General features: G+C 38.9%; 1 protein-coding gene across 2 annotated transcripts in view; it reads right to left on the bottom strand.

Moving 5' to 3' along the window:
* Positions 1 to 123: 123 nt before the first annotated feature.
* Positions 124 to 27126, bottom strand: part of LOC129739982 (homeotic protein ultrabithorax-like) — a 209322-nt gene continuing 182319 nt past the window's right edge. For both annotated transcript variants that reach the window (XM_055731561.1, XM_055731568.1), the window contains one exon: positions 124 to 3776. In XM_055731561.1, the coding sequence (XP_055587536.1) occupies positions 3487 to 3776 (290 nt within the window). In that variant the 3' untranslated portion in view covers positions 124 to 3486. The remainder of the gene's footprint in view (positions 3777 to 27126) is intronic.

Genomic DNA, 27126 nt, shown 5'->3' with positions numbered 1-27126 from the left:
AAAAATGTTAAAACCTGGAGATGTCCCCCTTCGATAAACGAAAATGGAAACTGGTTTCGGATATTAGAAAGGACATTTTTCTTTTCTTTTTTTTTTCATTTTCCAATAGAACAAGACTAGTGCTTTCAATTTTTCATAATTCATTTATTTTTGTCTCCATTGAAAGGGGGGTTGTTTGTATGTTTGTTTGTTTGTTTGTCTGTGAACATGTGAGGGTTGGTTTGTATTGAATGTATGTGTGTCTGTGGTTTTCATTATAACATGTCTCTGAATGTTTGCAACCTTCCATTGTTGTTATTCTGTTGACCTAATAACTTTCTCCTCACCTTTGAATGAATGTTAATTCATCGGACATAAGTTGTTTTCATTTTTTTTTCTCTCTAGGAACTGGCTGTCGATTTATTTAATCTTCTCTAAGGTTTGGCGCCTTTTTGTTCAGCTTTTTCTTATGTCAAATATTGACAGCACTTTCAAGCCTTCGATTTTTTCGTCGATAACAACATTTAATCAATGGACTATTGTGTTTTATCTGGTTTCTGCTACATGTTTTTTCATGTGTTCACTTCAAGGTTTCTATCTCTATTGAATTTCTGTTCTGCCTCTTGTCTATCGGTGTGTGTGTGTGTTTTTGTTTATGTTTTTTATCTGTTCATGTTCTGTTTTGCTGTGTGTCCTGCTGATCTGGGATGGAATATCTCATTCCAATTAAGTTACTTATTCACTATAAAAATTCTTATTTACTTACTGTATTCTTTTCGCTTTATTTTCACTTTTTGCTTTTTTTGTAACTTTGTTTTTACGTATGCCGTTGTGTCGTTTTAATGCCTTTGGCTGTATCCAAAGGTTAGTTGTGTGTGTGTGTTTTTTTTCATTCCACCACACCACTGCTATAGCCGTACCGTTTTCTTAGTTTTTTCCTCTTTTATTTGCAATTTGTTTTAATCAATATATATTAAATATACTTTACTCTTACCAACTAGTTACGTATACATTGTTTCTTCTTGTTTCCACTTTTCTTGTTTTGTATCTTTATGTATGAGTGTGTGTTTTTGTGTTGGTGTGTTTTGTGTTAGTTGTTTAAATTACTGTTGGTTTTCACATTTTGTCTAGACCACTTGTTTTACGTATTTCGTTATCTTTTTGTTGTATTGTTTACTATACACAGTAGTACTTAGTTGCGATTTTCCATTGATTTTTTTTCTGTTTTTGTTCACTGGGTTACATTTCTGTGAAATGTTTTTGCATGCTGGCTTTTTGTATTTTTTTTTTTGTTTACTATCTCCATTTTCGAATGACGCGCTCAAGAGCTCAAAAAGTAGCGATAGATTTGGGAAAAGGATGGATCAAAGTAGACTATGTGGTTAGGAGTTTAGTTTTTGTTTTTCTGTGTGGGTGTTAGTTTTTCTTCTTATTCCTTTCGGTATGTCTTTGTCCTTTAGAGAGATGAAGTTGGGAAAGAAAATCCTACCTTACTATACAAATATTTTGGCTTCTCTTAGATATCGTTTGTTTGTTGATTTTGTTTTGTCTACTCTCTCATAGGTGTCGCTCCTAGAGCAGATAGTTTGTTCGGAGAAATCAAAACAATAAGAAGTTGACAGTTATGAGACATTGACAGACAATAGTGTTTAGTAGTGTTCTGTTGCTTGCGTTTGACATCAGTTGCTGTCAGTTAAGAGTGGAGGATGCTGATTTATTTCTCCTGATATTTGCTCGGTTTTTAGTTGGTGGTTCTAACAAACAAGAAAAAGAGAAAGATAGTGAAGGATGAAAACTACGGTCTCACTATCACACATTCACTCTTGGCTAGATTTGTGGGTCAATTCTTTTGGTTTGCGTCGAACATTGAAATGTTAATTTCTTCGAGTGATTTACGAAATTGAACCGAAGTTTAGCCTTTGGTTCGCCAATTGTTCGCACTAATCAGCAACTAGTCGAAATTGAGTTGTTCAAATTATTGCACTAGAATCAAAATTTTGACAATTTTTTGTTGTTGCCTTTAACTCTTATGGAAAACATTTGGAAAACGTCGTTCCTACTCCTTGGTTTACGTATTTTGTTACTTTATTTGGCTATTTACAGTGACGTTTCTGCTGGCGGGCAAATAAATAAGTACACATGAACAATACATCACTACAGCATCCACTTTTGTTTTTGTTTTCATTTGGAAGGGAGCTTGTTTGGGAGCTTGCATTCAAGGTTGCAACGAAAGTTGTTTGCGACAACTGTTGGCTATTGCGATAGACGTGAGTTGTTTAAAGTTAACAAGAAAAAAAAAATCGCTGAAAGTTGAATTCAAACATAAAAAAATCAAATCAGGAATCAAATTTTGAATTTAAAAGAAAAATTAGACTCAAAGAGTTTAACGATTTTAAAAATATGCTAATTTCTGTTTTGAAATAGTTTCCAACTAAACCCTCGTCGACCGACCGCCTAAATTGTCCCAACGATTTGCGTTCTTGTTTTTTTTTTGTTTATCTACGTATATTGCATGTTTGCACATCACAAAAGAACTATTTGTTCTAATTTTTCGATAAATTTCTACAAACTTTTATTTCCATCCATCTAGAACTTAAAACTGAGAGTTTTGCTGAGCGTTGTTCTGAGATTCCCATGAAAATAGCTGCAAACATTTGTCTTTCCAATAATGGTTTCATTTTGGATCGGCTTGCTCCTTTTAGTGTAGTTTTTACTTGTTTTTGTTCAAATCCCATTTGTACAATATTCTTTTTGAGTTTCTTCCGATCTCGGTGTCTGTTTTTTTTTATGTCAAGGAGATCCTGCGCTCCTCATATTCTCTATATAATATTTATACGCTTATAACGAATAGTTTCTTTATACAGTGAGTCTGCTCGCATCCGCCAGCATCGGTAGGGCCTGGCAGCCAGAGACAGTTTTCGTTTCGTCAGGAGAGAAAAACTTTCGAGGGGTCTTCCGATGTACCTTTCACTAGCGTTTTAGTAGTTTGCTGTTTCCGTTTGCTTCCTCTCTAGAGGGGATTAGCTCGGCTCTTCATGAGATGGTGAGCTTTCGTCTAAAACCCAACCGAAGGAAGGGGAAGGGGCGGGGTTGTATTGAGTAATTAAATTAATCTCTTTAGCAACATTTCTTTATACAAATTTAATTTACTTAAAAACGAAACATAGCAACTAACCAGTACTAAAATTAGGTTTGAAACATAACGCGCCAGTTTAAAATTAAAAAAATTAAAAAATAAACTAAAACAACTTGTTTCGTGTTTTTCTGTCTGTCTGTGTGTTTGTGTCAGTTTATCTTTTAAAAATAAAACGAGCGCTCTCTAACCGAAAACATTAGAATTGCGCACACGCCTCTGTAGAGATTTTCTTTTTTTTATACCGGTTTTTTTTGTTGTATTTCCTACCACTGGAGAACCGAAACAAAAAGAAATAATAATAATAATAAACAACCTAACTAAAGTTAGTATAAATAATTACTAGAACTACTGTGATTGGTATGGTCTAACCCCTAGTTTGGGTCATGCAACCCGGCCACGGCCACCGCTTCCTGGGCTTTCCGGGCCTGGGCCTGCTTCTCCTGCTCGTTCAGCTCCTTGATGGCCTGGATTTCCTTCTTCAGCTTCATCCGGCGGTTCTGGAACCAGATCTTGATCTGCCGCTCGGTCAGGCAGAGCGCGTGGGCCATCTCGATCCGGCGCCGGCGCGTTAGGTAGTGGTTGGTGTGGAATTCCTTCTCCAGCTCCAGCGTCTGGTAGCGGGTGTACGTTTGCCGGCCTCGTCTTCGCAGACCGTTGGCACCTGCGCATGGGGAGAGAAGAAGAAAAAAGGGGGTTAGTTTGATTATTTAGTTTGATAGTTGGGGGATACTGTGTGCAAAAAGAGTAATCATTTGGAAATGTTTTGGTCCTTCGAACCGGATTCTTCGAGAAATTGATAGTGTTTGGAGCGGGATGCAGCCGCTCAGGACAATTTAGGTTAATCGAGTAATAACCAGCAGCTTGGGAATGTTTTGGTCCTTCGAACCGGATGTACTTCTTCAAAAATTTACCAGTAGTACTTCGGGCGGGGTACTCATGACTTGCTAAATGATTTACCAGTTCTTGAAGTGGAATATATCCCTTATGTAAGGTTTTGGTCCTCTGAGCCAGATAGAATCCTTCGAAAGAATTTTGGAACTTCGAACTAGATTGTCCAAGTAGTTGACAGTGCTTCGAGCGGGATACAGCCCTTCAGGGCAATTTAGGTTTTTCGAGTCATATATGGTTGATTGGGAACATTTTGGTCCTTCGTACCGGATGTATTTCTTTAAAAAATTACCAGTAGTACTTTGGGCGGGGTGCCCATTACTCGATAAATGATTTACCTGAACTGGGAGTGAAATATGGTGTTTATGTAAGGAATTGGCCCTTCGAGCCGGGTCGAACCTTTCGGAAACTTTTTGGTCCTTCGAGTCAATTTGAATTCTGGAAAAATTGATCAGATTTTCTGACGCGGTATTTCCATTGGAAAAGATTTCGTTTCATTGAGCACTGTTCTTTGGGTACGATTTCTGGTTTTGAGACGGATATATTTCTTCAGCATTTTATCAAAACTTGTTTGTATTCAATATCAAAGTCATATCATTTTGAGTTTAAGATGGGTCCAACTGTTTCCACAAATATGTTGGACCTTCGAACCAGATTTTCCAAGAAATAGAAATGCTTCGGGCGAGATACAGCCCTTCAGGACAATTTATGTTAGTCGAGTCACACATAGCCGATTGGGAACATTTTGGTCCTTCGAACCGGACATACTTCTTCAAAAATTTACCAGTAGTACATTGGGCGGAGTACCCATTACTTGGTTAATGATATACCAGTACTGTTAATGAAATACAGCCTTAACTGAAGGTTTTGGTCCTTCGAGCCAGATAGAACCCTTCGGAAGCATTTTGGTGCTTCGAGTTAGTTATAATTCTGGAAAATGATCAGATTTTCGAGCACGATATTTCCATTGGGTAAGATTTCTTTCATTGAGCCCTGTTCTTTCTTAAACTACTTACTCGTGAATGAAGTAACATTTAGAATTTCCGAGGATACCTTTTGGGTTGAAGATGGGTCCAACTGTTTCCACAAATATGTTGGTCCTTCGAACCATATTCTTCATGAATTGACAATTCTTCGAGCGAGATACAGCCCGTCAGGACAATTTTGTGTCATCGAGTCATATACAGCCGATTGGGAATGTTTTGGTCCTTCGAACCGGATGTACTTATTCAAAAATTTGCCAGTAGTGCTTCGGGCGGGGTGTCCATTACTTGGTAAAAACTATACCAGATCTCCAAGTGGAATATGGCCACAATGTAAGGTTTTGGTCCTTCGGGCCAGATAGAACCTTCTGGAAGCATTTTGGTCCTTTGAGTCGGTCAGAATTCTGGAAAAAATGATCAGATCTTCGAGCGCGATTTTTCTATTGGGTTAGATTTTGTTAATTTAGCCCCTCTTTTGGGTACGACTTCTGTTTTCAGGCCGGTATAATTCTTCAGGATTTTATCAAAACTTGTTTGTAACCGGTTCCAAGGACCATATCGTTTTTAAGTTTTTCAAAAAAAAAAAATCAAAATCAAAGTCGTATCGAAGAAAATTTGTACGAATTTAGATGTTTTAACTACTTATTCGTGAATGAATTTTCATTTTGAATTTACAAGAATACCTTTTGGGTTGAAGATGGGTCCAACTATTTCCGCAAATATTTTGGTCCTTCGAACAACCTTCTCCTAGTAGTTGATGGTACTTCGAGCAGGACAATTTAGGTTAATCGAGTCATATACGGTCGATTGGGAATGTTTTGGTCCTTCGAACTGGATGTACTTCTTCAAAAATATACCAGTAGTTCTTCGGGTGGGGTGGAACATAGTATTTATGTAAGATTTTGGTCCTTCGAGCCCAACAGAACCTTCCAGAAACATCTATGGAAAATATGATCAGATCTTCGAGCGCGATATTTCCACTTGGGTAAGATTTCGTTAATTGAGTCCTATCTTTTAGGTACGATTTTTGTTTTTGGACTGGATATAATTCTTTAGGATTTTATCAAAACTTGTTTGTACCTGGTTCGAAGGACCATAACGTTTTTAATTGTTCAAAAAAAAAAATTAAATATCAAAGTTGTTTTAAAGAAAATGTGTACAACTTTAGAAACATAACCTTTTAACTACTTATTCGCGAATGAATTTCCATTTTAAATTTATAAGACTCCCTTTTGGTTTAAAGATGGATCCTGCTGTTGCCCAAGTAATTCTCGTGACTAAACTTTTGAATTGGATTTTTTTGTTTTCAAACTATCCGGTCAGGGCAACACAAAAATCGGCCATGTTTCTGATCTCAATTTTTTTTCCATCTCTTCCCCTCCCTATGCGTATTATTCTTTTTTAATTGTGAGCTAATAAATCACGACTGCGCACCACGATTTATGATCTCGCGAGACTCTTGAGCCAGTCTCCCGTTCGTTTGGCCGGTCGGATTTGGTTATCGTGGCTGCAAACGACGGCATGGCCTCTATAAAAGCATTTGAACAAACCAGAGTCTCGGAAGCTGTATTAGTCGGTTGGCGGTAATGTTGTCATTTCGAGCACTTTCGACCAATACAACGAAAGCTCGACCGGCGTGAATAAAGCATTCATGTTGATGTCTTATATTAGAAAAAAGTGTTTTTCTTCCTTCGCAGTCAGACTCCAAATAAACCACAAACATTTTGTGAATCATCAGTTTGGCCCTAACAGTTGTTTGGGGAATGCTACTCATCCTAAAACGATGCGAGATCGGTTGTTGATTTTTTTTTCAACTTTATCTTTCCGTTTTTCGTGCGTCTTCTCGTCAAGGTTTCGATTCGATTCTTTCCCAAAATGGAAGCAGCGGGGCAGCACAACGACAAGGAGGGCCTGTCTGTGTGCTTCTGGTCCGCTAACGCAGATTGTTAATTTAGTGAAGCTAATCTTGATTTATGTCTCCATTTTTAAGGCAAGATACTCCGAGAAACAAAAACTCATATGGCTTAATTTTGTGTTTTTTTTCTTCAAGCTGAATCACGTCGCCGTTCGGCGGAATCCACCTAAATAGACCCATCTCTGGAAACGTCAGAATTCTAGACGCGAAAAATCGCTAGCTTGTGATAATTATACGGTCCCAAGCTTGATTTTGGGGTTTCCAATTTAGTTCGACCGGGAGACGCTGTCTTAATTTTGGCAGTTCTCACCAAGTGGAGTGTTTGCTCCACTTTCCACGGTGTTCCTCGGCAACCTGACTTGTTTCTGTTTTTCTTGTGATTTCGAGAAATTATAGAGCCCTTCGCGCCCTAGTTTGGAAGTTGGAAGGGCTTTCTCCGGCCGTTTCGGGCTTCGGTACACTATAATTATCCACATGCTCACCGAATAAACCAATAATAACGAGAAAAAAAGGAAGGGATTCCTCCGACAAGCCATCATCAGCGGGCTTATTCCCCAAAAAGCAACATTCAGGCGCAATTGTTCACCGTGTATTTTAGTTGATTCTTTAGCGTCCCTTTTTGGGTTCGAAACCTGCACCGGGCACCAAAAAAAGAAATACAAAAAAGCCCCGGTTCACGAGGTTGCGGGAAAAAGATGATAAAAGTGCCGCGCTTGCTTTCGGTTAAGGGCGGCCGGCCTAAATTCGAAAATACCTTCGGAAAGCTGGGGCCGTTGAACTTGTTTTGCTTTGTACCGAAACTTGTCCTCCCTCCTCGTCGCCAATTGCATTGTCGTGAGATCGGATCACCCTCGCATTTCGACCGCCGAAAAAGGACTTTTCTCTCCTTCCCAGCAGCGATTCGAGAAATGTTTCCTTGGCGTTCCGAGGCATAAATCCGAGAGTCTAAAAGGAAAAAAGGGAAGCAGGATTCAACGAAGGAATCCAAGGTTTTGAGCTCTTCGTTGATTTCTTGGGAATGAAATTTCCACGAGTTTCGGCACATTTCTTTCGGAAATTCTTCACAACAATCGAAGCCGATTTCTAAAACCCGAAAGGGATTGTTCTGATTCCTCGCTATAATTACATTATAATTGATCAAATAATACAAAACATTGGGGCGGTCATTGTTTATTCGATGGGATGATTTTTTTTCCCTTCTTGCCCTGTTCTTTTATTTTAAGCTTCGCCCATTCTCCGGGAAACCGCAAAAGCCTGAAGGGGGAGAAATTTGAATAATTTCTTTTCGGTGGTCGTTTGTCCAGAATTCCAAACCAGAGAATCTGGCACAACCTAGGAGGAAATAAAGGCAAGAAGTAGAAAGCAGTGAGACGCAAACATAATGGCGTGCCTACAAGATTCATGGACCATTTTTCGGACGCCTTGCGAAAGTGCGCTCATGCTCATAAACAATCATAATTGTGCGACGGCCTGGGCAAATTTTTCCGGAGGCGCTTATGCTAATGTTTGCACACACTGTTGTGGTCTCCTCTTCTTGGGCAGGAATATTAAAAACAACCTTTTGAGAGGGAGAAAAATGGAATAACTGAAGGCGCAGATCTTATCTAGACGCTCATAATCGGTGTTCGGCTACATATAATTAATGCCTGAAATCGTTTGTGTACAATTTAACCATAAACTACAAAACGGGTAGTCAACTGAGCGGGTTGACGACGTTGCGAAAGCAAATGTTGGGAAAATGAATATTCAAGTTTATTTTTTAATTCTAATAGTTGTGTTATCGGAATATGAAACTCGTGATCCTCTTCTTGGAAAAGAAAATTTCAATATTTTGCTCCTTTGAACCTGAAACAAATATGTGGGAGATTTTTGGTCCATCGAGCCTATTCTAACGCTTAAAAAGTTTACCAATACTTTGGGCGAAGTACAACTGTAGAGTGAGACTGTGATCTTTCAAGCTGGCTTCCTCATTTTTTGGGAATAACTTGGTACTTCAAGCCGAGTCTGCTAGTGAAAAAGTTCATCGTTAAGATTTGGGAAACTTTGGAATTTTTCGGTCCTTCGAGCCAGTGATTATGGTTCAAAAGCTTAACTCATCACTTCATCGAACGCAATGTAACAAATGGCTGAGAATTTCGTCCTCTTGGTTGAGTAACACGTCTAGTGCGAATATTTTGGTCCTTCGAGATGGATAGTATTTTAAGCTGATAAATACTTGGACATGATTGGGTCATTCGAGCTAGATACACCCGTTCGGGAATGTTTCGGTCCTTCGAGCCGGATAAAATAATCAATATTTCACCAGTTCTTCAATTCATAATGGTCTCTTGAACTGAGTTCAATTGTGTGGAAATATTTGGTCCTTCCAGCCAACTGTAATTCCGAATAAATTCATCTAGTGACGCAATGCTTAGATATGTTTTCGGTCTTTCAAGCCAGGTTTAACGGTTTTGGAATATTTGGGTCCTTGGAGCCGAACGTAACGCTTTAAAAATTTACGTGTGCTTCGAGTAGAGTATATCATTTGAGGAATTAAGAAGTTTTTCAAGCTGACAAATACTAGGGCATGATTTGAACATTTGAACCAGATACATCCGTTTGGGAATGTTTCGGTCTTTCGAGCCGGATTTAAAATTCCATAACTCACCTGTTCTTTAAGTCAATCTGGTCGATAAAGCTGAATAAAGTCGTGTGGAAATATTTGGTCCATCAAACCGATTATATTTCTGAATATAAATATCTGGTAACGAATCGCTCGGGTATGGTTTCGGTCTTCAAAACTACTCCAACGTTCTTGGAAAATGTTGGTCCTTCGAGCCGAATGTAACGCTTCAAGGATTTACGTGTGCTTCGAGTAGAGTTTTTTTTTAAATTAAGAAGTTTTTCAAGCTGACAAATACTAGGGAATGATTTGTCATTTGAGCCAGATACACCCTTTTAAGAATGTTTCGGTCCTTCAAGCCGGGAATTATATTCCATAATTTCACAGTTCTTTTAGTTATTTTTTGGAATTTTTATCCGGATCCAATTGTGTGGAAATATTTGGTCCATCGAGTCGATTGTAATTCCCCAGACAACCAAAAGTCGTATATTATTTTACAGATTATATCGTATGAATATTATTTAAACTCATTTTCGTATATCTGCACCTACAATGTGCGGCCCATGCATATCCTTTATCGTATTTAAATGCATTGCATGTTTTTATTACGACAATTCGTATATATGCACCTACAATGTGCGTTCCATGCATATTCTTTATCGTATTTAAATACATTGCATGATTTTATTACGACAAAATAAACCAAATCAAGAATATGCGTGCTTATGTACCTATATGGCCTCCAAAATGATACGTATATACTGGTTTTACTGCATTATATACGAATTGTTTACACGTATATTTGCACGTAAATTCGTGTTGCAAATTTGATATACCAACCAAATGGTTGTCTGGGTCTGAATAAACGTATCTGGTGACGCAACGATTGGGTATGATTTCGGTCCATCAAGCCTGGTTCAATGGTTTTGGAATGTTTTGGTCCTTCGAGCCGAACGTATCGCTTTAAAGATTAACAAGTGCTTCAAGTAGAGTACATCGTTTGGGCCAAATTTTTGCTTGTAGAATTGGATTCAACCGTTTTCAATATTTGAGCGAGTAACCATCATTTGAGAACATTTAGCTTGTTTAGTCAAAGTCGACCGATTGGAAATGTTTTGGTCCTTCGAACCTTTGAGTAATTTTTTTTTGTTTTTGTCGAGTTCAACCGTTTGGAAGCCGAATACAATCTTATTTGTTACTCTTGGTTGGCTTTCGGTCTTCCGAGCTGAATAAAACCGTGTGGAAACATTTGGTTCTTCGATCCGGATACAAGTCTCCAAAATAAGCCCTTAATACAAGTAAAAATGTAAATTACGAATATGAGTTTGGTCCATTGAGCCAGATACAAGCATTTGGAAATATTCTGGTCCAGTTAGCCGGCACAAACATACTTTGGTCCTTTGAGCCGAATATATTGCTTTGAGGATTTACAAGTGTTTTGAGTAGAGTATATCGTTAGGGCCAGATTTTTGCTTACAGAATAGGATTCAACCTTTGAGCTGGCTACAATCGTTTGAGAATAATAAGCTTATTTCAGTCAAACTCAACCGTTTGGAAATTTTGTGGTCCTTCGAACCTTAGGGTAGCAATTTTATGTTTCGGGTCGGATACAATCGTTTGGATGCCGAATATAATATTCATTTGTTACTTTTGGTTGGATTTTGGTCAAACGAGCCGAATACAGTCGTGTGGAAATATTTGGTCCTTCGAACCGAATACAAGTCTCCAAGAATTTGCCCTTAATACAAGTAATAATGTAAAGTGGAAATATGATTTGGGACCATCTAGCCAGATACAAGCGTTTGGAAAGATTCTGATCCAGCAAGCCAGCACAAACGGGTTTGGAATACTTTGGTCCTTCAAGCCGAAGGCTACAATTCAAAGACTTTCATTTCAGTCAAACTCCACTGTTTGAAAATGTTTTTGTCCTTCGAATCTTTGGGTAATATTTTTAAGGTTACGGGTCAGATTCAGCCGTTTTGAAGTAGAAGTGAAGCCGGATATAATATTCATTTATTAGTTTGGGCTGGATTGTGGAAATATTTGGTCCTTCGAACCGATTTTAAGTCTCCAAAAATTTGCTCTTAATACAAGTAAAAATGTAAAGTGAGAATATGATTTTGATCCATTGAGCCAGATACAAGCGTATGGAAAGATTTTGGTCTAGCAAGCCGGCACAAACGTATTTTAAATACGTTGGTCCTTCGAGCCGAATGTATTGCTTCATGGATTTATAAGTGTTTTAAGTAGAGTATATCGTTTGGGTACATTTTTGCATCTAGAATAGGATTTAACCTTCAAGCGGGTTACAACCGTTTGAGAATATTAAGCTTATTTTAGTTAAACTCAACCGTTTGAAAATGTTTTGGTCCTTCGAGCCTTTGGGTAATATTTTTATGTTACGGGTCGGATTCCACCGTTTTGAAGCAGAAGTGAAGCCGAGTATAGTATTCATTTGTTATTCTTGGTTAGATTTTTGTCTTCCAAGCCGAATAGAACCGTTGGAAAAGATTGGTCCTTCGAACCGAATGAAAGTATCAAAAAATTTGCCCGTAATACAAGTATTAATGTAAAATGAGAGTATGATTTTGGACAATCGAGCCAGATACAAGCGTTTGGAAAGATTTTGGTCCTGCAAGCCGACAAAAACAAAATTTGGAATACTTTGGTCCTTCGAGCCGAATGTAATGCTTTAAGAACTTACAAGTGCTTCGAATAGAGTAATATGATTTGGGCCAGATTTTTGCCTGAGGAATTGGATTCAGCCGGATATATTATTCATTTGTACTTTTGGTTGGATTTTGGCCTTTCGAGCCGAAAAAAACCGTGTGGAAAAGTTGGTCCTTCGAACCAAATACAAGTCTCCAAAAATTTGCCCTTAATACAAGTATTAATATAAAGTGAGAGAATGATTTTGGACAATCGAGCCAGATACAAGCGTTTGGAAATATGCTGGTCCTGGAAGCCGGCACAAACGGGATGGGAATAATTTGGTCCTTCAATGATTTATATGTGTTTTCGAGTGGAGTATGTCATTTTGGTGAAATTCAGGCTTGTAAAATTTGATTCAACCTTTGAGCGGGTTAAAATCGTTTGAGAATGATTTGCTTATTTCAAGCAAACTCGACTGTTTGGAAATGTTTTGATCCTTTGAAACTTTGGGTGATATTATTTTGTTTAATGAATTTGGTCCTTCGAACCGAATATAAGTTTTCCAGAATTTGCCATTAATACAAGTAAGAATATGATTTTGGACCATTAAGCCGGATACAAGCGTTTGAAAAGCTTTTGGTTCTGCAAGCCGGCACAAACGGGTTTGGAATACTTTGGTCCTTCGAGCCGAATGTAATGTTGAAAGGATTCACAAGTGCTTTGAGTATTGTTAAAAGTTTAGATCAGATTTTGGTCCATCGAGTTGATTTCAACTGTTTGGGAACATTTGGGTCCTTCGAGCCGGATAAATTTCCTCAAAAATATACTAGTACTTCAAGTGGGACACAATCATTTGAAAATTTTGGTCATTCGAACCGGATTCAAACCGGTGATCCCCGCCACTTAAAAATGTCAAAAGCACACTGTTTCTTCCATCATTATTCTCTAATAATCGGAAGATCCCATTCAAGAAGGTAGAAACTTTTTGCGGTGGCCCTCCCGCCAACGACGGATCACGAATCGCGTGGTCCATTACCACATCTTCAGCATAAACGCTTCCCTTAACTAATACCTGAGCGGCCGGTAGACCAATGCAATGGGAGCGCACTTAACTTTTCATCACCCCTTCTCGCCCCTTCTTGATCCACCGAGGAGGGTTCGATTCGCCAAGCTTCAACAAACCGACCAAGTCGGGGTTGATTTATTCCGGCACAAAAGATCTGCACGATTCGGATTACCCCGGATCGGAAAAGAAAAATGAAACTCACAACTCACAGCCAGGCAGCGCGGCGAAGTAGTGGTCTTCAATCATAAACACCTTAGGTCGGCTCTTGGTGCTTGGCATCGGCTGGACTCGCAGTGAATCGATTATCCAGGTGGAATTTAGCTGAACGGCGGCGGTTGATGATGAAAGCTGCTGGATGGCCGTAAATCTCCCGCCAAGTTATGAGGTGGCCATCGAGCGCGCGCACAATCTTCAGGTATCTCTACATATTAGAAGAAGATGCTGATGGTGGTGTGGCCCCTTTCGGATATTTCATTGGAATTTCTTGGATGAAAGCAAGGAACCCACCAATAGAGGGTGCAGGGTGTGATTGACCTTTCCCATAAATCCGTACCATCAAAGGCAAATAATGGAAAATTAAACGTCGACTTTTGAACCCACGCAATCCATTCCTGGCTGGAGCGGTTCGAGTTGGAAGAATGGATTTGTGATTTATGACCCTGGAGCTGGAGCGTTTTGCCGCATTTTCAAAGAGCGCGTTAATTGATCCAGCGCTGACGGAGATGATTTGGTGCATATGGTTTCCTTTTTGTTTGGGCTATCAATGATTGATACTCGCAGAGGCGGTGCTGTTGATGATATCAAACACAAAAGATGATAGATGACAGGTGACAAATTTTCTCAACCCTCTTCTAACCGTTATTTTCTAGCACAAAATTTAAATTTAAACCATTAAACATAAAATTCTGTAAATTGGTGAACATTTATCCGGCTCGAAGGACCAAAGTAGAGCGAAATCTTCCAGAATTCCATCTTCAGGCGGAAACCCATTATCAAACCCCACGTGTTCCGGTAGATAATGAAGAATCACACTAATTAGGGCCATATTTCACCTGGTCCATTTTGCCTTCGCCTTACCCCGCCAAACCTCGGGGGAGCGTCCGTACTGTGGTTTACGAGACAGTTTTTCCATTGCCGCGAAGCCATATTTCAAAAGAGCTCCAGAACAATGTGCATAGGCTCGGGCAGCAACACCTTCAGGGTTGTTTTTCCCGGAAAAATTCTCCTGGCCCCACGCAGCTCCGGGAAAAACAACAAGGAAACGAAAGCTGCGCGGCCATAAATCGGCCAGTGGCCTCCTCCCTTTGCCCTCAAGAACATCTCAAGACGCACGTGGCGGATGGTTTTTGAGAGAAAATTCCGCCGTGTGGGCTTTTCCTCCTTGATTATTCCTTGTGTTTGTTTTGCAGTTCGGTTTAAAGAAGATGGTTTGGTTTAATGTTTTTCAGCTGAAGTTATTCTCTATGAGCTAGAGCAGGGGGAGGTTGGGGTCAAATTTTGGCGAAATTCGAGGATGCCTATAACTCATTTTTAATGAGAACGCGTAGCTCGTTTTTCGGTGTGGTTTTTGAACCACAGAAAGGATTTCTGCTGAAAATCGGACGCTCCTTGATGTCCCGAAGATGGCAGGGAAAGAAAGTGGGAAGATTCGAGAGTATCAATTTATCTACTTTTATGGCTTCCATATGTTACAAATGGGCATACAATTATTTGTATTTCTTCTGCCGGGATGGTTCGTTGAGCTCGGAAAAGTGGCAATTTATCATAACTGGGTTCTATTTTTCCGGGGAAAAGCATTCGCTTCATTGTTGCGGGAGGAAAACTAAATTAATAATGGTTGTTAAGTTGTTTGGTGAGATTTATCTGGCATCCCTTGCCCTTGCGGGGTTAACAACAAGCCGTCGAATCAATTAGGGAAAAAAGAAACGAAACGGAAAAAAATCGGAGCCAGAAAATGGAAGATAACCAACAAACTAACTAACAAGCATGGATGGTTTTCGTTACAATCTGAGCAGGATACTATAACATGCATCCCAGAGAAACGGGCACATGTGTTCCAAATCCATCCCGATGTCGAACAACCGACCCATACATCATAATCCATCCGTGTTCTCTGTTTCGATCTCGAGAGGACGACAATCGGAGCATGGACATGGAAAAGAAAACATAACCTATCGTCTCCATGTTGTATATGGTGGGAGTCGGATGAAATACACCCAACGGAGATGACAGCTTTCTTCCTTGTCGCTCGTAAATCATCTGCTGATGAACAAGACATTAAATTATGCATTCGTTTCCCCCCGATTTCCTTCTCCTTGCCGGTTCCAACAATCCGGCTCGAAGGACCAAAACTCGTTCGATTCTCAGACTCCAAAATTGAACCGAACCAGAAAAAAAATCCCATCCATTCCACCGACCAACTGTCACTGATTCGCCAGCCTCGACGATCCTTTGAAATATTCGCAAAAGTTAAAAGAATCGAGGCCGGGAAAAGAAATCCGTCGTCGTCCCAGAGCCAATTCGGCGAATTCGAATTAATCTCTAACAGCTCCCGATTGGATTGGCCTTCAGCAGCAAAAAATAGAGGGAAGTTCACCGAAAGGAATGAAAAAAAAAACCCCTTAAAAGATAAAAGAAGGCAAACCCGAATTGTGCTGACATCAGCCGGACGTATTTCTGTCTTTTCGGGGTTCCATTTTTTGACTTATCTGCTACTGCTGGCAAGCTTCTGTTATCGATAACCTCGCTTCCTTCTTCCTGCCGGACTTTGCCGGGGATGTGTGAAAAGTTGCCGCAGCAGCTGATGAATCACCACATCAAAAACCGAATCGGATCGATTCGGGAAAATGGCCGTGAGTGTAGCCGGGAGAAGCAAATGGTTCCCATGTGGACCGTAAAATTTGTGATTTATTATTGGTGATTATTTTCTCGGAAGCTGAACTCTGACTTCTGGCTCCCAACACCCCAACCTAGACCAGGGATGGACGAAGGTGGGTGTGGGTTGTTGGTGGACAGAGGCCCGGAACATTGGTGACCGGTAGGCGTATTCCCTGCGGACGATGCTGATTAGATTCCTATCGGTTCATAATTTGTGGCTGGAACCTGACAGCGTCGTCGTCGTCGTCGCAGTCATCGTCAACGAAGGCTCCCTTGAAGGGAAGGAATCGATTGGATTCGAATTATTTTGGAAGCACTGGGATGTGTGTGCGTATCCTTTCGAAAGCCACACGCAGTTGTGGTTAGGTTCGAGGCGGAGGAAAATTTCAATTAACTCTCTTCAGTTATTGCCACCTGTTTATTTAAGATAAAATTTGACAGAAGAAAACCACCTTTTGGAAGTACTTTTTTTTACAGAATGAAATGCATAATCGCAGATTTTGAATGCTATTTTTGTCGTTAAGTCCTTTGAGCAAGATATATTTTTTTTCGAAAATTAACCAGTTCTTCAAGTGAAATTCCACTGTTGAGTAAGTTTTTGGTCCTCGAGCCGGATCAAGCCGTTCAAAAGTTATGTCAACCTTCCAGCCGGACATAACTCTTTATGCATTTATTTGTCAATTGATGATGATTTCGATGGTTATCGAGTAAAACACAACCATTGGATACGATTTGGTCCTTCGAGCAGGTTTAAAAATTTGCCAACATTTCGAAAAAAACGTGTAATTCTTGAGGAAAAAATTGGTCTTCTAAGCTAGGAAATATTTTAAATCGAATTCAATTTCTCAAAGATTTACACGTACATCAAGCGGTATATAACCTCAAAATAAATTTTGGTCCTTCGAGTCAAAAAAAGAAAACAACCTTTTGCAAGTACTTTTTTGTATCATAATGAGTTGCATAATCGCGGATTTTGTATGCTATTTTAGGCGTTTAGTCCTTTGAGCCAGATATATTTTCTTAAAAACTAATCAGTATTTCTAGTGGGAATCAACTGTTGAGTAATATTTTGGTCCTTCGAGCCGGATCAAACCGTTCAAGAGATTTGTCAACCTTCCAGCCGGACATTACCCTTTATGCATTTATTTGTCAATTGATGATGATTTCTATACTTATCGAGTAAAACACAACCACTGGGTATGATTTGGTCCTTCGAGCAGGTTTTAAAAACTTGCCAACATTTCGAAAAAAGTGTTATTCTTGAGGAAGAAATTGATTATCTGAGCTGGGTATAATCGTAATGAAATATTTTGAATCGGATTCAATTTCTCAAAAATTTACTCGTATATCAAGCGGTACAGAACCTTTTAATAAGTTTTTGGTCCTTCGAGTCAGATACAAATGTTTGGGAATATTTTTGTCTCTTGCGTCAGATAAAAGTTTTCAAAGCGTTTCTGGAACTTTGAGCTAAGTTTTAATCTAATTTTTTCGTGATTTTTTTTCCAAAGCGACATGTTCATATTTTCCAAATTGGTCCAGATTTTTCAATGCTCGTCCCTATGACTCATGGCTAAGGTTGCCAGATTTTTTTTCAGCTGGTATCCGGGCCAGACAAATCCGGGCTATTTTATCTTAAAACCTGTCAAGATCTGGGGATTTGCTTTCAAAATTATCGACCAAAAACCGGGCAATATCCGGGCAAATTTTCTCAAAACCTAAGAATTACTCAACAAAAACCAAAAAAAAAAAAAATCGAATTTTGGGCTTCCAAAAAACCTTTATGATTGTTTAAGTGAAATTTGCTAAAAAAAATCGATTCGGTGCATAAAAACGATTTACAACAGATTTTGTTTTTTTTTTGAATAATTTTGCAAATAAAGTTAATAAATCCGGGCAAAATCAAGGCATTTTCCCATGAAATCCGGGAATCCTGGTCATGTCGAATTTTTCCCAACTTTTGCATAAAATGTCCGGGCGATTCCGGATAAATCGGGCAATCTTGTAACCTTACTCATGGCCATTAGCAGTGTAAAATTGTTTAACTCATTCTTTTTAAATTTTTGATTAAAAAATCACTTATTAATATTCGGTTTGGTCCTTCGAGCCTGATTCGAACTTTCGCAACTTTTCGCAAATTTCAATTTTTAAAATGTTTAACATTTTTCAAACTTGTCCGCTAAGATCAACGCCATTGCCCATCTCAACAAGTCACAGGTTTAAAAGGTTTCTGGAACTTTGAGCTTGGTTTTTATCTCATTATTTTTTGATTTTTTTTTCATTTTCCTCTGCAAATTTCTAATACTTCTAAAATTATGTTTACAATTTTATGTGTGATGAATATTGGTCCTTGGATCTGGTTTTTCTATTCAGGAGAACATATCTGATCTTCCTGGGAAGCCTGAACAAAATTTCACTATGGCATCACTGGAGGGACAATGTTGGTAGGATATTGGTCCTTCGAACCAGATTTTTTATGATTTGTCATTATGACTCATTACTAAGATTGCCAGATTTTTTTCAGCAGGTATCCGGGCCGAACAAATCTGGTCAAATTTTATCTAAAAGCCTGGCAAGATCCGAGAAACTGTCTAAATTGTGCAAAACTGTTAACAATAAACCGGACCGGATATCCGGGCAAATTTTTGTCAAAACCAAAGAATCGCTCAACAAAAATCAAGAATTTTTTTTCTTTCCATAAACACTTGTCAGCAGGTTTTAAATCGTATTTTGGGCTTCCGGAAAACCTTTATGATTATTTTTATAAAATTTGCTCAAAAAATTTCGATGTGGACGCATAAATAAAACTTTTATCAAAAGATTTTGTTTTTTTTTGTATGATTTGGCAAATAAACTGTATAAATCCGTGAAAAATCCGAGAATTTTTAAATGATTTATACTCATGGCCATTAGCAGTCAAAAGCTGTTTAACTCATCCAATTGAAGTTTTTTGATAAAAATCACTTTTTAATATTCGGTTTATTTCGGTTTGGTCCTTCGAGCCGGATTCGAACTTTCACAAATTTCTCCAATTGATTGTTAACCTTTTTCAAATTCCAATTTTTAAAACATTTATTATTGTTTGTATTTGTTCGTTAAGATCATCGCCATCATCCACCTCAACAAGTCCAAGATTGGAGATACACGTCTGCAAAAAGCGCGTTGTAATTGCCTAAGCTGCATAAAATTAACAACGGATTACAGCCCAATCCGGGTCCACTCAACCGTTGTTTAAAGTGTGATTTACGAGCGAGGTTATTCTTGCCGTTTGCCGTGCATCGAAGCTCACGTTCATTCCGAACCCAGCGGATGCCGGATTTGGGATTCCTTACCGCGCCGCGTCTTTTCGGTCACCTTATGGTTGGTGTATCGGGCCCGAGCGCTTCCTTTCGCTTTCGCATCGCAGCATCGCTCGGCAACGCCATCAATCTTCTAAAGCCTAATTGAGTCCTGTGGATCACCTTTCATAACCCACGAGCGCCCACCCCCACCAAAGTTGAGACTCTTGGCAACGTTTGTGGCAAATCCTCCGGCAGCCAGGAGCAGCATCACATGGTTCATAAATTCACAATTAGATGGGGTTGTTTCGGAGACAGAGAACGCAAACTGGCTGGTGGCACAAGGTGGCAGCAAATGATTATAATTACTTTTCTACAGGGCATTAATCTTTCACATATGAAATTAATAGCCCTCGGAGCTTCTGCTTCTGGTTGTGTGAACTTGGGTCAGGATCCGTTAGCTTCCGTTGTCTTCTGTTGGGCAAACTTGGATACACTTATCTTCCGGGCTGCAGCTTCCGCCTTTGAAAAGGACTAACGCTGTGTACATTAATATTCACCGGTAGAGATTTTCCAGGTGATGGATTGCCGGTTGCGCTACCTGGGCAAAGAGAATTTAAACTTCAGCAGCAACCAGCTAAAATTGATCGTTTTCCTAAGCTGCAGCATAAGAGAGGAAGGAAAAAAACATAAAAGTAGCGCCGCCGCACCTCATAAAAATGCCATTATAATAAGGGATGCTCTTTATTTAGAGCCCACCCTCACGGGCTTTTGCTCTTTCTCTCACACTCGGCTGTCCTTTTCACGCACCGGTCCCGAAAAACTCGGCACACTCCCTTTTCGACCATAACTCTTACGGCTTTGCTCGTTTCCACTTAATTCTTTCTTTGCCGCGACTCACACACACTCACTTTCTCTCAAAACTCGCTCCAGGCAGCATGGCCAAAAAGTACGAACGAACGAAGACTATCAAAGAAAGAAAGACGCTTGGCTGCTGCTCTGCCGAAAAGTTGTTAGAAAATTTCATGACTGATATAGCATGGCAATAAATCACCAACTCACACCATGGTTTATTTCTTTCGTTCGTTTGCCTGCGTTTCTTCGTGCCACTTGTCCTCATCCTTCCTACCGTTCGTTAGTCATTTCTTCGGTCGTCGGAGCCATATTTATTCGGTGTTGCGCTCGATTTTCTTCCCGCGAAGACCTTCTACGATCCGGCTCGAAGGACCACAGCGCCCACCGCGTTTCGCCAAGACGGGGAAAAGGCTTAACGACCGTTAGGAAACCGAGATTGTTCACCATATGGTGCTGCTCCTTTTAGCCAACGAAAAGGGAAAGAACGTTCGCAATAATTGTCCCACCGTGTTGTTGTGCGTGTCCTCCTTCTTCCAGAAGGACTCTTGGCTCGGAACAGATCTCAAGGAAAGGTGAATTTCCCGTGGGAGTTTGCCATCGTTTCCTCCGGCTACAAACAAACAAACAAAGGGAAAGAAAAGACTAGGTGACATTTTTTCCTCATTATAATCGCGTTGATTTCTCTTTTCCACTTGTTCCGGTAAGAAGGGCAAAACGAGCGTCCCCCTTAAACAAAACTATGACGTGTTGGTTCGTTTTTTTGGTTCGTTCTGTTTTCATCATTTGCCCCCTCGAACGGTCACCAGTCATTCGAAACGCTCTACCAGCCACCGGAACCGAAGTTGAGTTTATTTATCACTTTTCTATTAATTGGATGTCACTTTCGGTTTTTCGTTTGAACTTATGTTCCCAGAAGAAAAAAAAAATGGTAGGTTTTTCCACTGATATCGTTTGACATTCGCCAAGATTAGTTTGATGAAGGACTCATTCAATTGGATCGAAATATTGTTATCCATTGTGATGAAAATAGTCCCTTGTCACGTTAACTTTAATTTTTTCGTATGGTGTTCCTTAGGGCGATCATCTGGGACCACCTTTAATCATAAGGTACGAGATCATCGTTTACCCTATCTGAACATTTTTTAAATCGAGAAAATGCAACGAAAAAAACGGAGCTTATCTTCCAAACATCTCTACTCATCGAACCCAACAATCACGTGGTCCATCTGCCCCTGCAGCGAACTGTCGATGATAATCAAAATCGATCAACTGGCACCAGTAAACCGCAATTGCGCGCAACACCGCCAAGCTGAGTGTAATGCACACTCTCAAGTATGAATTTATAGCTCAATTTCAATCTAACATACGAAAAAGTGTAGTACTTAAGTTGGTTTGCCTCATCCAGTCTTCTCAGCCGAAGAAGGCGACAGTCGACGTCGACAGGATACACCTTGCAGCAGCTGCACTTCCAACCAATCCCGCTTTTCCGTTGAGTGGCAGCGGAAAAGAAGCATCAGCAGCTGAACAAATTACTCTTTGCGCAAGCCACTTATAAAGCATTGCGTGTCTCTAATTTGAGCAGTGCCGTCGAGCTGTTATCTGATCCATCCGCTGTGGCCGGGACTCCTTTTGGCACTCTCGAAATTTGAAACAAAAAAAAAAATCCTAACTAAAAGGAAAGACCTATCGAGCTTGCAACGCTTGAAATATCTAAAATATGATTCTTCTTCCCTTCGTTTGCTGCGCTTAATTAGACATCCTCGAAACGGTTCATCGGCTGACGACGACGTTCATTCGACCATAAATCTCTTCCACAAAAACTATCATCAGACACTGTCCGATAAGGACAAATTTTGGAACAAACCCAAAACGCTAACAACACAATATGGCGTAGTATCTTAATTGCAAACTTCCCAAATCGGAAGCCAAACGACGACCGAGTGAGTAAATCAATGGCGCCCGACTTTGCTGCTTAATCAAAATTTGGCGCGACTATAATTAGCTCCGGGAACCACCCTCAGATTCTTCACGCGCGTCTCCCAAGAAGACGCAGAAGCAGCAGCAGCTCTGCTATAATTAGAAGCATATGCGCGGCAATGTCCCCCTCGGTTTTTGGATATGAAATTAGTTGCAAACATTTGTTTCTAGTTGTTGTTGTTGTTTCAAGTTGTTATTGCCGGAAATGTCCTCCCACTTCCATATTTCCTTCGATTGCGATAGAATAAAAATAAATGTGACTCAAGATTTTGATACAAGTTTTCTCGATTTCGACGGCCCGGAAACGATGCGACACTCTCGGAAGTAATTCGACTGCAATCGGTTCAGGCACAATGAACCTCGAACAAACAGTAAATTTTCAACCCCACCACGTCATATTTGGGGTTGCGTAGCAAAACATTGACAAACCCGATGAATCCGGCTTGAAGGACCAGATTTTTTCGGGGTGATAATAAAACACTAAAAATAAAAATTTGTCATTGTCAATATTTTAAAAATTGAAGAAACTGTCAAAATTGTCAAAATTACCAAAATTGTCGAAATTGTCAAAATTGTCAAAAGTGTCAAAATTGTTCATATTGTCAAATTGTCAAAATTGTCAAAATTGTTAAAATTTTCAAAATTGTCAAAATTGTCAAAAATGTCAAAATTGTCCAAATGGTCAAAATGATCAAAATTGTCAAAATTGTCAAAATTGCCAAAATTGTCTAAATTGTCAAAATTGTCAAAATTGTCAAAATTGTCAAAATTGTCAAAATTGTCAAAATTGTCAAAATTGTCAAAATTGTCAAAATTGTCAAAATTGTCAAAATTGTCAAAATTGTCAAAATTGTCAAAATTGTCAAAATTGTCAAAATTGTCAAAATTGTCAAAATTGTCAAAATTGTCAAAATTGTCAAAATTGTCAAAATTGTCAAAATTGTCAAAATTGTCGAAATTGTCAAAATTGTCAAATTGTCAAAATTATCAAATTTGTCAAAATTGTCAAAGTTGTCAAAATTGTCAAAATTGTCAAAATTGTCAAACTTGACAAAATTGTCAAAATTGTCAAAATTGTCAAAATTGTCAAAATTGTCAAAATTGTCAAAATTGTCAAAATTGTCAAAATTGTCAAAAATGTCAAAATTGTCAAAATTGTCAAAATTGTCAAAATTGTCAAAATTGTCAAAATTGTCAAAATTGTCAAAATTGTCAAAATTGTCAAAATTGTCAAAATTGTCAAAATTGTCAAAATTGTCAAAATTGTCAAAATTGTCAAAATTGTCAAAATTGTCAAAATTGTCAAAATTGTCAAAATTGTCAAAATTGTCAAAATTGTCAAAATTGTCAAAATTGTCAAAATTGTCAAAATTGTCAAAAATTGTCAAAATTGTCAAAATTGTCAAAATTGTCCAAATTGTCCAAATTGTCTAAATTGTCAAAATTGTCAAAACTGTCAAATTGACAAAATTGTCAAAATTGTCAAAATTGTCAAAAATTTTAAAATTGTCAAATTGTCAGAATTGTCAAAACTGTCAAATTTGTCAAAAAATATCAAAAATGTCGAAAATGTCAAAAATGTCAAAAATGTTCAAAAATTTTAAAAATTCTCAAAAATGACAAAAATGTTAAAAACGTCAAAAATGTCAAAAAATTCCAAAATGTCAAAAATGTCAAAAATGTGAAAAATGTCAAAAATGTCAAAAATGTCAAAAATGTCAAAAATGTCAAAAATGTCAAAAATGTCAAAAATGTCAAAAATGTCAAAAATGTCAAAAATGTCAAAAATGTCAAAAATGTCAAAAATGTCAAAAATGTCAAAAATGTCAAAATGTCAAATGTCAAAAATGTCAAAAATGTCAAAAATGTCAAAAATGTCAAAAATGTCAAAAATGTCAAAAATGTCAAAAATGTCAAAGTCAAAAAAGTCAAAAATGTCAAAAATGTCAAAAATGTCAAAAATGTCAAAAATGTCAAAAAATGTCAAAAATGTCAAAAATGTCAAAAATGTCAAAAATGTCAAAAATGTCAAAAATGTCAAAAATGTCAAAATTGTCAAAATTGTCAAAATTGTCAAAATTGTCAAAATTGTCAAAATTGTCAAAATTGTCAAAATTGTCAAAATTGTCAAAATTGTCAAAATTGTCAAAATTGTCAAAATTGTTAAAATTGTCAAAATTGTCAAAATTGTCAAAATTGTCAAAATTGTCAAAAATGTCAAAAATGTCAAAAATGTCAAAAATGTCAAAAATGTCAAAAATGTCAAAAATGTCAAAAATGTCAAAAATGTCAAAAATGTCAAAAATGTCAAAAATGTCAAAAATGTCAAAAATATCCAATTACAAATCAGGATTTTGAACGAAAATTTCAGAAAATGTTTTCAAAGTATGATTTACAAAAACTTAAATTGAGTTTGCACACTGAATGGTCGGAATAAAAATTCTTTGAAGGTAAGCAGCAAGTTTCATTCCGTGAATCAGGGGGAAAGCTCTACACAGGAAAGAAGAAAAAGAGGCCGGTTCAACCGGCAGAACGGCAAAAGATGATGCTTATCGTGCCGAAGGTGAATTATAAATTCTGATAGTTTTCATTTATGTTTATAGTTTATGTCAGTACCTACCGATTACAGGTACTGTTGGTCGGTTGTTGGTCTGATGATTTCTGGCCCTTTTTGTTTAAGAATGGGGACACCCAAAGTTGGTTTGGTGTACTTTTATTTCGAGATTTTGACCTTTTATTTTTAAAAGTGTAGAATGTGATGAGTCTAAAAAAAAGTTGAATACAAACTTGTATTCAATTTGATTGTTGTGAAATTATCTCTTCAAAGTAGAGTTGGGTGTATAAAACATTGAAGGATTCGTTTCGGTGGGCAAATTTCTTCATCTTCTCGGCTCAAGGTTCAAAACAAGTCGAGATTCAGATTCGAAGACTGGCATGTTGTAGACTCTGTCTACAAAGGGCCCGAAGTCGGACGGCAACGGATCGAGATCATCGAGATTGAATTAAGATCATGACATTCGATTAGGTCGTGATTATAATGGTTGAGGGCCGGGTTGCCTGCCAGCCTTAGCAGTCGACTGAGGCTTGGGCTTCGAGACTAGGACAACGCGGCGGGGTCGAAATTATAGGTATCGATCACCGACTAAATTGAACCAACTGAACCCACCCTCAGACTTAATAGTATTGGTGAGGAACCAGGGAGCAATTCCAGGTGGGAAGAATTGACTCTCTGAGGTGGCCAGAGACGACGACGGCACATTCGATAACAGTTGGAATTTATGAGCAGTGTTGAATTATGCGGTTCTCCGACCGGGCGGCGTGCCGTCATCGAATCGGCACCAGGATCCAGAACCAGGGGTGTTTGAGGGATTTTAAAACAAAAAGCTTCCTCCCCATCAGAGGTCCCGTCCGGATCCGATTCGTCCCACCCTCGAGGGGGCTTCGAAACTTTGTTGTATGGCTCTGTGGATTGTTCTGCTCCAAGTAAGAGATGAAAAAATGTGGCCTCCACTTGGCCCGGGGGAGATCATTTATCTATGCGCAACCATTATAAACACTTCATTACCGAGGCTGGTGGTAATAACGTTTTGTACGCCTCGTGTCGCCTGCCGCATGGCCCGTACGCCATACGCGTCACCCTCCTGGACGCGGGTCTCGGAGTGGCACCTGTGCTTAGAGTTCGAGGAAGGCAGATAGAGGTGATGGTCGGCCTGTTAGTTAGACACGCGTTGATGGATTTCGCCATTATCTCGCGGAAATCATTGTTGTCGTGCCTTGGCAAACATCAACAGAAAACCGAAGAGGGCAATGCGTGAGTGTAATGTGTAACGAAAGGGTTGGTCCTTCGAACCCTTTCCCCTTCTTCAGGGAGACGATTGATTTAAACAGCACATTTGCCACCACCTCCTGGCCTTCATCGTGGGGATCCTGTGTGAGTTATTGACGGTCACGTTTTGATTTACGATGTTTGATGGTTTATTAATTGACCGACGGCGGCGGCAGGCGGGTTACACGCGCGCGTTTGTGAGTTATGCACCGCAGTGGGGTTCCTGACCCCACTTCCCAGGGGCCCGGTTAGGGGGGGACGTTTCCCCTTTAAAGTGAGCAATTTTTCGCCTGAAATTATGCAATCGGCAGGGCCGGCTGGCACACCGGCGAGTTAATTTGCGATTTTGCGTGGCAGACGGACTTCAAATTGCACACCAGAAACTGGGACAGATGTGTCACAAGGTTGGCGTTTTTGGAGGGGTCTAAAAACCAAACCTTAAAATGCCTTAGGACAATGGAATCCGACAACGTTTTCTACAAGTTAGTAAAAAACCGTTTTCTGCCTCAAACTAGCAGTGAAAAAGTGATTGTGTTTTTGTCAAACATTTTTTTATTTTATTTTTACTTACTTGCTTAAAACTTATGCTCACGATTAAATGAGATTGATAACTCACCTGAAAAAAAAAAGAAAAACGATTTGAGAGTTAGTATAATGGAATTCAAGGATGAAGTGAACACTGAGTGGATGAATAAAAAACAGATTCCGGTAACTGATGGAATTGCCACTCTGATAAAGTCCATGTTAGAATCGTTGAACAATCGCCGAATCAGACACTAAGAAAAGTAAACTCACTACTCAGGAGTAAAAAGTTCCTTCGAAATGTTAAAACTGTTCGAGGAGTTGTCAATCTTGAAGGTAAACATCCAATAGTCGATGACGCTAGATCACGTTCAAAGTAATCAAAGACAGCAGTTAAATGAAAAATCGAAATCGATAAATATTTTTATAAAAAAAATCAGATTTAAGGGTTTGCAAATTCAATCAATACTCTGGAGTAAATTTTTCAGCGGAAAGTTGACTTAGTATTCTGAAGTAAAATTTTCATCGAAAAGTTGATAAAGTATTCTGGATTGAACTATTTATGGAAAAAAA

This window comes from Uranotaenia lowii, chromosome 1 (genome assembly GCF_029784155.1).
Source record: "Uranotaenia lowii strain MFRU-FL chromosome 1, ASM2978415v1, whole genome shotgun sequence".
In the NCBI taxonomy this organism is placed as follows: Eukaryota; Metazoa; Arthropoda; class Insecta; order Diptera; family Culicidae; genus Uranotaenia; species Uranotaenia lowii.
Note: the sequence above shows the minus strand (reverse complement) of the source record. Positions and strands in the feature narration are given on the sequence as shown.